The sequence below is a fragment of the Mytilus galloprovincialis genome, chromosome 10 (assembly GCF_965363235.1).
Source record: "Mytilus galloprovincialis chromosome 10, xbMytGall1.hap1.1, whole genome shotgun sequence".
Taxonomy (NCBI): domain Eukaryota; kingdom Metazoa; phylum Mollusca; class Bivalvia; order Mytilida; family Mytilidae; genus Mytilus; species Mytilus galloprovincialis.
Window position 1 is genome coordinate 67,303,161 of NC_134847.1, and position 16,657 is coordinate 67,319,817.

Consider the following 16,657-nt stretch of genomic DNA (forward strand, 5'->3'; position numbering starts at 1 on the left):
TCTTTCACAGTTTTATTTTATTCTTGAAAGGGGAGCAACCCCTGATAAATAATGGGAAAGTTTCACTGTTTTGTGTCCAAATTATTAAAATCTGGACACGGTCTGACAACATCTTGACGTCAGTTTGTATCCATGGTCTGTTTTGGTCTGACACGGTCTTAACGGATCTAAACAGCTCGCTAGAAGATACAGTCTTAAATATCTTGACATGCCTTAACGGGACTAATTTACCTAATGAGACTATCGATCCGAATGGAGACTTAACGATCTGACAAATCTTGACGTTTTCCTCTAGCGGTAAATCCAGTCAATTAAGATACGATCAGACCAAAATGACCGTTTCAGACTGAAATCGTGCTACTAGTGTGTGCTATAACAGGCATTACAGAACATAATAAATTGTATTGTAGTGTACTAAGTATACGGAAAGGAAACGAGCGCTCTACGGAGATTGATGGCAGAGGTCATATTGAGTGTAGTGTTACAAAGTATTGAACGGAACGGATATGTGATCTCTACGCCGGAGATTGATCAGACACATGCATTAATGACTTTTGGGAACATTTAATATATCGTTGGTTTACTGAGTTTGCATCTGATTTTTCACCACGATTTTCTATGCATATTGTATTGACAGCTGATACATCATGTACATATATGTGCTGATCCGTCGACAAGCATGTTAAAGAATGAACACAATCGCTCGTCCTTATAATATTTTTACGCTGGACGGTGGTATTTATCAGTCGAAAACAGATTGTGTTTAAGAGGGGAAAGTCGTGACTACATATTTTTATTTTTTCTGCAGATGGTACGATTTCCACGATGAAGGAGAATTCTCACTCTTTAGACATAAAACGAAACCAATCGAAGTAAGTTTACAAATTCTTAATTATGATTATATCTGGGTTTACATGAATGCTAAAATTAATAGAAAATCGAAGCATTATGATCAAAAGTATCAATTTATTTTGTTAAATATGTGATATGTCTATATCCTTCCATGGTTATAAAGTTTTATATTTCCAAGATATTATATTGACGAAAATGTAAAACAATATAACCGAACTAAAGGTAAATAAAACAAGAGGGGAAGTCCATGAAAACTGACAAACTACAATGTTATTCATTCAAAAAAATCAGTGAAAACCCCCTTTTTGCTTCATATTATTCATATATTATAACAAATGGACACTGCCATTTTCAGGTGAATTAACGTTGGAAAATGCCTGAATCTAATCATTACATCCCAGCTTCTTTGTTCTACCAGGGGTGATCCGGCTCAGATTTCCCCAGCTTGAGTTTCTTTTGTTTTGCATGCTTTCCTTTGTTCTGTAACATTTTGGCGGGAATATAAAGCATAGAATTAATTATACGGAAAAGACTATCTATCATAATTAATGTTATACAAATCCAGTGTCTATGCTGGAACCGAACTCAAGACCTTTAGCATATCAACCCACGACACATACCACTAAACCAGGATAACGGGATACTAACTATAAGCAATTTGACATACTTAAAGGAAGCAAGATATTTTTATAAGAGGGGCGAGTTGCCAGACTTTTATTCATTGGGGCTTTAACCCTTTTTGTAAATAAGTGAGTTGTCAGACTGATTGTTCAATTTGAATTTACACTTTTTCAAAAGTGGGGCGAGTCGGAAACAAGAGTGAGCAATTTTTTATAAAGTGGAGATCTAGTGTGGGCCGATTGACCAGTGGGCGAGTTTGAATGGTTTGATATTGAATCATTGTGTTCGGGGGTCATAAAGGGTATACATTATATAGTAATTTATAAAGTATATTATAATGGTTGTGTGGCGTTCTAAACTAGATTTTATGAATTGTAAATGGTTTTTCGTCTAATCTAAAACAACTGGGATGTAAAATAGTTATCCTATTCGGAGATCGTGTGTCTGTGTAAATCACCCTCTGGCCTCCGGCCATCGGGATGATCTTACACTGACACACCAAGTCCGAATGGGATGACTATTACGGAATGTAGCAGTTGTTTTTCACTTGTTTTGTTGATTGATAGCGTTTGATTTTGTCAACATTTTGGGCTACTCCATTTTGAATATGCCTCGTGGTTCGGTATATACGTATTTTTGTAATACTTTTATTATATATTACATCCCAGATCCTTTGTTCTGTCAGGGGTGATCAGAGCCGGATCATCCCTACCAGATCACCCCATATTGAGTTTCTTTGTTTTGCATGCTTTCCTTTGTTTTGACAAATTTTGGCGGGAATGCCGAATCCACAATAAAACTTAGAATTAGTTATTGAGAAAAGACACACTTTCAAGATTTATGTAGAAAAAATCTATTGTGTCCATGCTGAGGTTCGAACTCAAGAACTTTAGCATATCGACCCACGACACATACCCCTATACCAAGGACGACTGGATACAGACTCTCAATAATTTAACATATTTGAAGAAAGCAAGATATAAGTTGGGCGAGTTGGCAGACCTTTATTCAGTGGAATTTTATCACTTTCCATAAATACAGCGATATGTCAGACTGATTGTTCAATGGGAGTTTACCCTTTTTCATAAGTTGGGCGAGTTGGTTAACAAGAGTGGGGCGATTTTTTAGAAAGTGACGATTTAGTGTGGTCCGATTGGCCAGTGGGGCGAGTTGACATGGTTTCATAAACATCGTTTTAGACCGTGTTCGGGTGTAATAAGGGGTATATAATATATCTATAATACTAAAATAACGAGGTCCAATTTGTCAGCCGTCATGGGGTAAAAACGACAAATCAAAGAATTCAACTTTATATATAACTAATATAGAACAATGGTGTAGATTAAAAATTACACCACTCCAGACCCTTTCGTTTAACACATAATTAATATTGCCAATAATTAACAAGTTCCGGGTCGAATCCGATACCGATACCAATAGTATATTCACCTGTGACCTATTATCTTATATGTACGTTCCGCATCTAACAGACGCACCACCAAACGGTGTATTTAGGATTTTTCTGTATACACGGGTCATAATCACAGGGTTGACACTACTAAATTCAATCATTGTCAAAGTGTTCCTCATTGTAGTATTTTAATCAGTAAGACTTTATAGATAACAATACGAATACTAAAAATCTGGACTTATAATAAGGCGTATATGTACAGTTTTCAATTTGTTAGCGGTCATGACGTAAAACAGTGAATCGAATAAATCAACTTTAGTTATAACATATAGAGGACAATGATGTTGATTAAAGGACCTTTTGTTTTCCAAATAATTAATATTACCAATAATTGATAATTTCCAGGTCGAAGGGTTCAAACAGAAAGATTTGAAAGCAGAGAAAACTATGTATCTTATAATCGGCATGACTTTATCAGATGTCAATACCAATACTAAAACAAGGCTTACGCATAGTTATATACTTTAATTCAGTCACGGACCCGCGATATCACGGGTGTGTTTTAGTAGTAATATGTAAAGTATATTATAATGGTTGTGTTGCGATCTAAACTAGATTTTATGAATTGTAAATGGTTTTTCATCTAATCTAAAACAGCTGGGATCTAAAATAGTTATCCCATTCGGACTTGGTGTGTCAGTGAAAGATCACCCTCTGGCCTCAAGTCATCGGGGTGATCTTACACTGACACACGGAGTCCTCATGGGATAACTATTACACACATCTTTGAGGTATGCTAAACTTGATTTAGCGAATCATTTGTTACGTTTATACAAGGATATTTAAGATCAGTATATATTTAAACTAAGATAATCAATTTACTATTAAAGATCATGATTACTTTATGTCAGGTGAATACAATTCAACGAAGATTCGAAAGTCATCATTCATGGACTGAGCATTGTGCGATTGCCGTTCGAGCAGCATCAGACGTTTTCATTATCTATGGATGTAGTAGACCAACCAAATGGATTGTTCGGAGACTTGGTTGTCAAACTGGTTCCGAATATTTAGAAGTGTATCATCGATGGGGAACTTATGAGGTATTATTGTTTTAAACATATAATCATATTAATCATTTTGATAGGAAGGAATACTGTGTGTAATTTATGTTTAACCAATGATTAAAAGCTATTAAACCTGACATGATCTTGACTCAACTCAACTAGCATCCACTTATTTGTGAAATTTTACTTTGCCGATAAAACCAACTTAATCTAATCAGTCATTAATTTTGGTAACAACTTTTAGATTAATCTACTTTATACAAAAAATCCTTCATTTGTGACTTTTATTGAAGACAAAATCTAGTTATAGAATCACATGCAAGAAGTCCATTGCAAACTTTCATTCGAACTTTAAAAGTATACTTTCAATGACTTTGTTTTCAAAAGATAGAATAATCATCAGTTTAGATTTAAAACTTTCTGCTATACAAACAAGGAGTGATGAATAACAAATAGATATTTATTTTAGTTTAAACATTTCTTAAGGATTATTTTGTTTCTTTTACTTTTTTTGATGCGACTGTCATACGAGTGAGTGGTTTAGCCCTGTCAACCAGGTTAAATCCACCATTTTCTACATAAGAAAATGCTTGTACCAGGTCAGGAATACGACAGTTGTTTTCCATTCGTTTGATGTGTTTGAGCTTTTGATTTTGTCATTGGATTAGGGGCTTTCCGGTTTAAATTTTCCTCTGAGTTAATTATTTTTGTGATTTAACTCCTTTTTTTCAGATTGTTCTGCCGACTGGTACAAGAGTATATGTATGGATTGCAATGAATAGAAGATTGAATGTATTCATTACTTTTTCACGTAAGGATCGGTACCAAACAGAAGGTTTGTGTGGTACATGGAATAACAATCGGGACGATGATTTTACTGGAAGGGACGGAAAAGTTTATGACAGGGCATATCCTTTTGCTCGAACTTGGAGGTACATAAACATATGCCATCAGAACCTTTTATCCCTAGTCAAAACCATAATTAAACTATTGAGCTGAATAAATACATATGTTAAACATTTTGAGTAAAATGAGATCCTGTTACGTAGAACATTTGACATCGATGGTAGGGAAGCGGTTATTTCTTTAAACTGTTCTACTCGATATCAAAATACATTGAGACCATATCTGAATTAAATTCTCATACTTATGTACGGATGATATTGATTGGTCATAACTATAAATGGCATAACTGTTACGTCATATGGGCCTTTTTTTCTTGGTTACAATAGATATACAATTTAATTCTTATGAATCGTTAATTGGCAGTGTCGAGTTCAAATTAATTTTATGTCTTATTACCTTTTTAGAACTTATATATATATTGCTTTCGAGACATATTTCATTGTACTAGATATTTTAAAGTGGAATAATCTTTGTAATGAAAATAAAGAAGCTCAACAAAACAAAAGTTAATATGAAAAGAAAACATAACTCAACTCAACCGAACGAGACCGTGAACGTGTGCTTTTTTTCAAAATATCTTTTTCATCATAAGAGAGAGGACGTTTAATACTTTCTGCTTGTCAGTTTGTTTTGTGAAATTTTTATTAAACTGTACTTTTTCCTTTATATTAGTTTATCATTGTTTCTTGTCTAATTGATTTAAATCATTACTTACAGTGTTCCAGCGAGTGACAGTTTATTCATTGCAAAAACTAGAACGGAAAAGTTAAGCCAGTCGTTTATGTACTGTACATGTCTTGGTGATAACGGTGGTACATTAAATGGACTGTCGGCAAATGTAGATTGCTCATGGAAGGAAAGTTTACCAGTCTGTCCACCGTTAAACTTTGGCAAACAATCATGCTCAATTCGCTCTAAGCGTTCAACAGATGAAGATGATGACGATCTTACGATTGATATATCACCGGATATTCTTACAAAGAAGGAACATACAGAACGTGTAAGTTTGATATACTGATAAAAAAATCTTTAGATTCTATAAAATTCGTCTGTTTGAAAATTTCCACCAGTTGTGTCCTTTTTCAGATTGTGACATTTTGACGGGCTGTCCATTTACACGTAGAAGATGCGTGAATATCAGGAGAGGTTTACATCATCGACGTAGCCAGTGTCGCTCTCCTTTCCCAGTTCTGATTTGTAAATTTACCAAGTTTCCGGTAAATTCTGATAACTCAAATGCCAGTTTGTTACAGTAAAGGTCCAAGAAAAAAAATCATCGCAGGAGGTCCCCTGTTATATATTTTATCTCCTCTCTTATTGACCAAATGCTTTTCAGACAATCCCTTCGATAGGATCATAATTTCAGCATCGGGATATGAATCTATTTTAAAGTGACAATTGAGCAATTTTCAAGTCGTCTGGGGCACCTTATTCATAATGATCACTAAATGCAGGTCCCCTTGGTTTTGCTGAACAAAGGTAAGGGTGTCAACTCTGATCAAGGTTTGCTATTCTTATGGTGGTAATTCTCTCCATTAAATATATTTTTTTTCTCTTGTATATTCTTCCCTTTTGTCATTCCTTTTATTTTCAAGAAAAGAATATTATCTATCATATCAAAAAAGAATATAAGATAATATTATTAATTCATATATTTTAACTAATTTGATTCGTTTAGGAATAGTCACATGTTAAACTATATTTTCGAAGGTAGAGAGAAAACGGCGGATAGCAAACTGCATCATATTGTACAGCTAAAACCATATTGCACGGTTATTTTTAGAAAATCTAAAAACCGATATACTTTTTGACGTCATGTAATGAATTTCATGATATTGTTAAAAGTTTTATTAAAAAAAAATCTATATCTAAAAAATCTTCAAATACAGATGTAAAAAAATAACACAAAAAAAAAATAACTGAAATAAAAAAATAAATAAACTAAATGTTGTCATTGTCTTGGAGACAATATGATATATATAAAATTCAAAAAAATCAAATGACGATTTTGATACAAATATGGTCGGGAATAAATAATATAACAATTATAGCCCATTTATGAGGTCAATACAGGATATATCGACCCCAAGAAGTATATCGACCTCGGACTTGGTCAGTCGATATACTTCTTTCATGTCAATATATCCTTGTAAAGACCTCATACAAAGGCTATAATTGTAAAGTATAAAATGGAGATATTTGCGAATATTTCCTATGTGCTTGTCCTTTCAATATCCTTGCACGATTTCTTGAAATCAATAATTCTCCTTAAAAAATCAATCGGATGATAGTTAAGTGCAATACCTCTTAATCTGTGCTTAGTTCAGTTTGTACTCTACGAAATTTAAATATTGTTTTGAAATATTCAGTAAATTTTTTTATGAAACGGAATTGAAATTTCACGCTCGTTCTTGCACACAATGATATTAAAAATCTAAACTACAAACTAATCTTTTAGTACATGAAAACTAAACATGAAAGCTACACTTTATAAATTATAAAAACAGTTACACAAATGAAAGCGTTTTTAAAAACATTGTGCGTGTGTTAAGGTTATAATGCTTAAATGATTGTTCCCCTTGAAGTGATGATTGCAAAAGTCGGGTTAAATCAACCTATTTAGTCGAAATGAATGTAGTTAACTAAAAATAAATTGATATTCTATAATTGTATTTTTTTTTTTCAGACCTCTGAATGGATAAATGGATGGAACGAATCAAGTGCAGACGATGCATGCAACAGTTATTTCAAGGATTCGGTTTTATTCGATGCTTGTTCATCGCTGTCCAATGTAAATGTATCATCTGCAATTACGAACTGTGTCCTAAATATAAAGGTAATGATATTTAATAGACTAATTTGTTTTCAAAAGTGAAAAAAACTTTCGTGGGGTAAAAAAACATTACGGAAAATATGCATTTGTTATGGACCAAATAATTTTAAATGGCAGTTTCCTTCTTTGAAATCATATTATTGATGACAATGGTAACTTTATAATGAATTGAATATGTTAATAAATTTTTGCTGGTTCACATTTACTAACATCATGCAAGTAATATGGAATCCATCATAGTTGTTTTATTTTTCATTTCAAAATGTATTTCTGTTCTAGTCACAAATAAGTGGCTGTGACATGTAGTGTCACAAATTTTCGTCCATTTGTTATTCACAAATTAATCATCAATCATTTGTTCAGATTTCACAGCGTATTTTTACTGATCTGATTTTCGGTTCAAATATGTAGTGATAAAAGTAATAAAATAACTTTCAGATTTTAGCAAAATCAGTTCTGTCTCTTGGCTTGAGTTACACTCGGACACTTGGCATCCAATACGACCTGATGGTTGTAAAAATCATCAGAGTTATCAGACTAAAATTTAAACAGTTGGATTGTTAAATCAAATAGGTAGTTGAAAAGCATAAAAATATAACAAAACTATTTTTTCTGTCATTTTAGCCCCTAATAGAAAGATAAAATAGCAATTACAGCTATCTACTCTTTTCGCTCACATGCGGCGATAGTTATCATCTTATAACTCATTGCTTCGGCATTGAAATGTATCATATTAGCAAACAGTAGTTTACATTCCTGTTGATATATGAATAAATTAGATTATAACTAATGTTCGGACTCCTTCAGGCAAAGTTTATCTTAGATGGTTCTAGCAATTCATTGCTGTTTCCATTTTGATATCCACACGTGGCTTTTTATGTTTTGAGAATATTAAAAATAAATTAATGGCTCTGAATGTTTTGGTTTGAGGGTAGTTTGAAAAAATGAAAACAAAGAGCTTTAAACGCCTGAAATTGCTAGATTTTCTGTTTTATTGAAGGTATCCGGAACTGATGAGTATATGGCAGATGCATTTGAAATGTTCAAAACAGAATGTTCAAATGAAGTAAGGACAAATAATTCACTGTGGACCGAAACAAATGATGATGGAAATATTGTAGCTCAAGTGGTTGTTGGGAAATTATGTCCATTTGACTGCAAATATAAAGGAATACAACTTGGTGACTGCGTGGAAGGTAATTTAAACATTTAAAGCTCGAATGACTTTGTATGCAAAAAAAAAAAAAAAAAACTATAAAAATAATGTTTTAATGACTTACATGTTAAAACACTTTTCTATTACATTTTTTTTTAAGCATTACAACTTTTATTTACACGGCATACAAAAATTTAAAGAAAATTAGTAATTCCTCGTTCCTTTTTATAAATAGTGTAAAATGATACAAACATATTCTAGTTATGGTATAACATTACTTGTTTTCTATATTACATTTAGCAAGATAATGCATGCAAAGCCAATTTATTTTAAGTTTAAATAAAATGACATTTATTTCATTCCAAATTTTCAAATACCTTTATCGCAAGTGTGCTAAAAATGTCCTATATATTTTTATTTGCGTATATAAGCATGATCAGAGGTTCAGATATTAAAAAAAACAAGTACTTTTGATCTATGAAAAAATGCTTAATAACCCATTTTATATCCTCTCTCTATTTTTTTAATTATAATTGAAAAATAAAAAAGGATGCATCAGTGACCACACCTTTAAGTTGTATTTCATAGAAAAAAAACAAATATTTTAACACATTTTGAAGTTGACAGGTAAACGTTGGAACTGTATTGTGTAAATATATTATACTTCTAACTCATATGTTCTTATTGACTTGACATGAAGTAGTGGTTCTATATTTGAATTTAAAACAAAAGGGTCTATTTAAGGCAGAATAGCGTTGTTTGCCATCACGGATGTTATGATACAATCAACGAAATTGTAAAAATATTGCTGATGTTTTTCATTTGAAATGACCATCAGGTGTAGTAAAATTATTTAAATATTTCTGTCGTATATGCTCTAACTGACTTTGCGCGAAGTATCTGGTTCAGTAAAAATGTCTGTATTTTATATTATGCTATCTTACAGGGGTATGCTCCTGTTATCCAGACTTAACAGGTGGTGATTGTCGTGTTAACATGAGTGCATCACCACAAATATTGACAAACATTACAGATGAATCATTTTGTGATACATCAAAACGATCATGTTCTCATATCTCTGTATTTGGAGAAAACTTCTACGAATCAAGTAATCTGGGATGCTTGCTTCAAAAGGCTGAGGTACGTATACATACGTTAAATTCGGAAGAGTGTATTAATTAATACATACATTTCTTATAATTGCAAGGTTCTCCACTCTTTATACTTGAAGAAATCATATGTATTCCTTGACGAACAGTTATACATGTCAAATTAGACAAGTAAAATTGTATTCGTCTTTAGGACTTGCAATCAATGCCAACGGATGACATGTCAAAAAAATAAATTCTGTATATAATTAGATATAATTAGATTAATAAAATTAAAATTAACAATAGAGTAACTGGTTTCTATGAAGCATATGCATTTCCATGCCATGATAATAAGAACTAAAAATGAACCCATATATATATATATATATATATATATACATAATAGCATCTTCAATACTTTTGGAGGATTTAAATTGTTGATTGAGTTTTTACCAACTATTCAGATCATAAACAACGTATTAACGGCAAATGGAACAAGTAGTACCACCACGGGTCAAATGGAAAACATAGGAGAGGTTAAATGTCCAGTCAGCGTAAATCGACGAAGGAAGAGATCTACGACAAATGAAACTATACAGTACTACCTGGTGTCAGTGACCAACGATGGCGTCACTTATAGTGACTCTGTCCCGCTGATATTGTATGATACCTCTTGTTACACGTGCACTACAACAGATTCCAATGTCAATTGTCAATTACGGGTATGTAGTTATACATATTTGATTTGTTGAAAAATGTTTTGATTGTTTGGTATAGATTTGTACAAACAAAATATTACCATTAGGAAGTAAATGAAAAGATACTGCAGAAATGAATTTAGTTGAGACCTTATGTTTTATATGATTTAAAGTTAACATATAGATGTATAGGTTTCCGGGTTCATCGTCTATCAAGTTAACATATAGATGTATAGGTTTCCGGGTTCATCGTCTATCAAGTTAACATATAGATGTATAGGTTTCCGGGTTCATCGTCTATCAAGTTAACATATAGATGTATAGGTTTCCGAGTTCATCGTCTATCAAACCCAATTTGAATCATTGTAAATTTGTTTGTATTTCAAGTATTTCAAACTTATACAGTTCATATGTCGATTCTACTCTTTTATCACATGCACAATAATATGAGTAATCATTGCGGAACGTTCCGAATGTTTGAAAATTTTAAACTCAACTACCTAGAGTTGACGAAGTAAGGACTAAAAACAAACATGGTACAATTTGAATGGTACTTATTTTCTTATGAGTATATTTAGGATTTTTGATTTTGAATATTTTTTTTTTATCTTTTTCAGTCTGATATTTGTGTTGTTGATGGTATATGCTATAGTTCATCCAGTTCACAGTGTTCGTCTGATGAATCCACCGAGAGTAAACTATGGATAATTGGTATAGTGATCAGTGTGCTGCTGGTCGTAATCATTGTCATATTGTTAGTAAAATGGTGCAAAAGTCCAAGGTAAGTTTAACTCGTCTTCGATACGAGTCGTGAGTGTTACATTATGATATGTGTATGCCCCATTTGGTCATAAGGGACCTCAAATATTTATACATTCTTGATTTTCATTAATTATGTTTTGGTTGTCTTCATGAAAGTGTGTTCGAACACTCCACATGTATATAGTATTGTTTTACCTCCAGTTTAGTTATCGATGTGTCGCCATGACATGAGATGCTACATACAACTGTTAAACTTTTCAATCATAAACTTTCCTCAACTACCCTTGTATGAGTTAATTCACTTTTGAGAAATTGAGCTTGAATGTCCTTTTTAATCATATTTTGTGTTCCCAATTTGCTACAAAAATCTTTAACACGTCGGACGCATTGAATTTAAGAAGTTATGTTTCTTTTTATGTATAGTCTGATGGATCAAACCAAAAGAGCGGCGTATATACCTTTTTAATGGCGTTGTTGATCTTTTCCGTGTTATCCTCATTGACACCAATTATGTGTTCGAATTGATAACAACTTAGAGCTACATACACTATATTATTCTTAATTTTCCGTAATAGATAGAATTTCTACTGTTTAAAATGAATGTGTGTATGATTGTAGGCGTGTGTTTCCTTTATGTGGAGAAGACAATGCTGACAAACCTTCAAGTAGTGAACTCTATGAGGCAGTATCACGTGGTAATACACCAGAACCACTCACAAGAGTCAACTTATAGACAGAGTAGTTTCATAAAATTCCTGTTTTGTAATCTCATTAATGTATAAACCTTCATTTATTTCTGAAAATGTGTTTGAAGATGAAACGTAAAGTGTCCAGTTCTTGATGAAAATAGAATATTTGATGTGATTTATTATGATAACCATTATAAAATGTTTCAATAAAAAGATATAGGTCACATTCAGACGAAAATGTTGGGTGGAAATGATGACGGAATGAGCACGTTATTATTGACATATTAAAAAAAAAAAATTTTAGGTAGATGTAAATATAAGTGACTGCAACTCACTTCAACATCTTTATATTATTAGTAATTTGAGGAATTCTTTTTGGTGAGGCTATTTCAAACTTTGAATGGGTAAAGGTCGAGATTCCAAGAAAGATTTACAACTTCTTAGATTTATTTTTTTTTCTTTTAATGCAAGACATAAGGAGGCGTAGATTATACATTTTGTACAGAATTTTAATTACAAAATCTTTGACATCTGACCAACGAGCTTTGTATAAATACATTTGTATCTGACGGAATTCATTTTATAGATTGATAATACATTGTAATTTTAAATTCGAAGACAAACATAATGCTCTTCTTATCATTTTAAAGAGGTTATTTATGTAACTAAAGTTGACACAAAACAAACTTATCGAAATAGAAAATTTATCATTTTATATTTACAAGACCTTGTGAAAAACGAAATGAGATAAATTATAAGATTCAAATATTTTTATTTACCTTTTAACTATTTTTTTTAGTACATAGTAAAGCTCATAACTACATTCATTTCAAAGGAACTAGATTTACTTCAAGATCTAAGATATACATAATCATTGGACTCCCCACATGTGAATTTATGACAATCGGATGCATCTTTGTTTATGATTTTTGATTATGTTGTATTTTTATTTATGGTCATGATTTTTTTTCAAAATTATAATTTTACCATTGTTACATATATTGTATTATTGTTTCCTTGTTTGTCAAACATGTAGGTAAAGAAGCCAAATAAGATACAAATGAACATTAAAATCGTTCTCACATGAGTTAACTCCATGGTATCATCTATCTAATTTGTAATCTTTTTGTCTTTTTGTCTTTTTATCCTATATTTTATATATTTTTCATCCGTCCAGATTTTTTTCTTTCGTACAGTGTGATATATTGCAATCAGTTTACGTCCTCACAATTGTAGTGATATTTTTTTTACAATTTGATATTCTATTATTTCATATGTTTTTTTATATAATTATGCATGTTAAACAAACTGTGTTTTATAAATGTAAATAAATATGCATACATGTACCTTGATTGCCGTAACATTGCGTTACATGTTTGTCCTCATTTGTTTTAAAAAGCAATTACCATGTGTAATGTATAAATTTCTATATAAAAAAGAAGATGTGGTATGATTGCCAATGAGACAACTATCCACAAAAGACCAAAATGACACAGACATTAACAACTATAGGTCACCGTACGGCCTTTAACAATGAGCAAAGCCCATACCGCATAGTCAGCTATAAAAGGCCCCGATAAGACAATGTAAAACAATTCAAACGAGAAAACTAACGGCCTTATTTATGTAAAAAAAATGAACGAAAAACAAATATGTAACGCATAAACAAACGACAACCACTGAATATACAGGCTCCTGACTTGGGACAGGCACATACATAAATAATGTGGCGGGGTTAAACATGTTAGCGGGATCCCAACCCTCCCCCTAACCTGGGACAGTGGTATAACAGTACAACATAAGAATTACATATTTTATACATTTTATATATTTGACATTGTTTGTCCCTTTTGCTCTGTGATTAACTCCGGTTTTAGTATGACAGATTTTCAATATGCATTGTGTCTTTTTAGTTCCGGTGATATTCTCTCCTTTTTTATTTTAATTTTTTTTTTATTTTATAATTTTAGATTATTCATTTAACATGTTTAAACAAATGTGTGTTTTGTTTATCTTTTAAGGTGGTACCTAACACTACAGGGAGATAACTCTGTAAAATCAGCTAAATGTTTTAATTACGTTGTGTAGTTTAGGGAATATTAAGCTTCTCGATGATCAAAATAAGTGTTTGTCGAACTGCTATATAACCAGTGTATTTTTTCTGATAAAACGGTTGGTTTAAATTTTTTGAAATTTTTATATTTTTGTCAAAGGGTCAAAGTAAATACTTCGTCAAAATTTTATGAAAATTAAACGAGCCAAATTAATTTTAGTTAAGGTGTTGGGTACCACCTTAAATAGTGTTTTATTTGTTTTTATGTGTATGTTTTATTCGTCTTTTCACATTATATTTTATATTTATTGTATCCGTCCAGCATCTTTTTTCTTTAAAATGGTATAATTTAGGGAACAGTTTGTTACACGAAGGCTTTCCCAATATCTAGATTTAGAGGAAATAAAAGCACAAAAATGTTCGTACTTTTTTTCGTTGCTGTTGAATTATACTAACTAATTTATATAAGTATGTCAATTTTATGTAACAGGTGATTGATGAATATAAAGCATGTTAATCGAAGAGGTACGAGTAAAAGAGTGCTTAATCTGAGACTGTTATAGTAGTATCATGCTTAATATATCGTCATGCAAGACTGTGTTTAAATTGTCGTTCAATTAAATCATATGAAACTTCAAATTATGAAAGCATTGATGCATATATTTTTATAACTAAATGCAGCTGGTTTTTTTATTATTGTAAAACCTATATTCATATATTTTTTTCTCAAGAAAGTTCTTTAATTTGTCCAAATTTAGATGAAATTACCAGTTTTTGAATTATTGGTTTCCCAGAAAATAACTTGCCGACATTATGTTCTCCGTTTGCAGTGATCTCATTGTGACCTTTCTCGTAATACCCAGGTGATCGCATTACGCTTTGGTCCATCATAGAAATAAACTATATCTTAGTGTTCATATTATACACGTGCTAACCTCAATGTCCATGTTTATTTGTTGAATGTTTTACTAAGATGACAATAGGTAAACTTTGGCTTCATTACACGACAATTAATTAGCTGCCATAGTGCATATTTTCACATCAAAACAGACCGAGTGAAATATTCTTATGACGATTATACGATATGGATGCGTAAATAATGATGAAATCGTACACAGAAGATTATGTTTATAATTAGATATACAGGCATTGGTTCAAAAATTGGATTTAACATTATTTTTCACCAGTCACTCGTTTCATATGACTAAACAAAAATGGGAATAACAAATGCTATGATCGTGCCCGTTTTCTTTTTTAAAAAATACGGATACTCGATACTATACATTCCCGGGATTAATGAAATAAAAAAACAATTCTGGCTTACTTTTATAAATTGTTACTTGGATGGAGAGTTGTCTCATTGGCACTCATACCACATCTTCTTATATCTATGAAATCATATTTGAGGAAAACGAAGTAAAAGAGGAATCGATAGTTTGTGAAGTCAAAGGGTATATATATCATTTAGTTAAGTGCTTAATGTACTTTTAAATTCTATTCTCCGCCAAATCTGATATTGGAAAAGTTCCTTACAAGTGCTTTAGATTAGTTTAGTTTTGCTCTTTTTCATTATGTTAACATCTATATTGCATTAGGTATTTTTAAGATAGTTGTATTTTAGCTCATTATTAAGTGTTACAATTTCTTTATTCATTAAAGGAGCTAATGGACAATATTGCGTTGCTTTTAATTTATTTAAAACAAAAGTAGGTAGTTAATGTTAAAATCAATTAGTGCATACACGCCACATGCATGTGTAAAAAATACGTGTGTAGTCTACTTGTTCAAAAATAAAAATCAACGATGATGTTTCAACAGATTATCGGCAATGGTAGGAGACCATCCTCCGAACTTGGCGATTTGGGTATCCCGACGTTATAAAAAATCAGACCCGAGTATAACGGATTTATCGTTATTTTTTCATATTATTCCCAATTTTGTCTTCCATTCTAATTCAAATGAATTATATCATACTAGAGATCTACTTCATTTCTGATTATGTACAAAAATGTATTCCATGCAATCTCTATCATAAGTAAAACATTACATCCACGTATGTCGATTCTTTGAAAGTTACGGACATTCCTATTGGTATAATGAAAAAAGTTACGGACAAGTTGTTTTAAAGTTACGGACAGCCTAAGCGTTTTTTCAAATCGTGCTGTAATCGTTTATTTTGTAGACTTTAATCACTTGTTAAGTTTAGGGGTTCCCTAAACAATTAATACAACTTTTTAATTCAGTGGTTTAATTAATGCATCCATGGTATTATTATTCTATAGAAGAGAATTCCCTAACCGACGCAAGGCGGCTCCATCTTGGGCTGTGGGTAACTTAAGTTACCCACAGCCTTTTAAGCACAGTGAATGTGATATATTTCGTTTCATTATACTTTCATAGCAGTCACATAAATACAAATTGATAGATTTTCTTTTTGCTAAGAGGACATACGTCATCACCAATAAAGAAAAAATAGTTGTCATAAAAACTCAATATCTATCTATGAACCATGAACTCG

General features: G+C 31.7%; 1 protein-coding gene across 5 annotated transcripts in view; it reads left to right on the top strand.

The window, feature by feature from the left end:
• LOC143048184 (uncharacterized) overlaps positions 1–15,812 on the top strand; it is a 91,490-nt gene extending 75,678 nt beyond the window's left edge. For all 5 annotated transcript variants that reach the window (XM_076221709.1, XM_076221708.1, XM_076221710.1 and 2 more), the window contains 10 exons: positions 809–872; positions 3,796–3,987; positions 4,684–4,883; positions 5,575–5,857; positions 7,544–7,693; positions 8,691–8,886; positions 9,793–9,986; positions 10,402–10,659; positions 11,253–11,416; positions 12,016–15,812. In XM_076221709.1, the coding sequence (XP_076077824.1) occupies positions 809–872; positions 3,796–3,987; positions 4,684–4,883; positions 5,575–5,857; positions 7,544–7,693; positions 8,691–8,886; positions 9,793–9,986; positions 10,402–10,659; positions 11,253–11,416; positions 12,016–12,130 (1,816 nt within the window). In that variant the 3' untranslated portion in view covers positions 12,131–15,812. The remainder of the gene's footprint in view (positions 1–808; positions 873–3,795; positions 3,988–4,683; positions 4,884–5,574; positions 5,858–7,543; positions 7,694–8,690; positions 8,887–9,792; positions 9,987–10,401; positions 10,660–11,252; positions 11,417–12,015) is intronic.
• Positions 15,813–16,657: the final 845 nt, after the last annotated feature.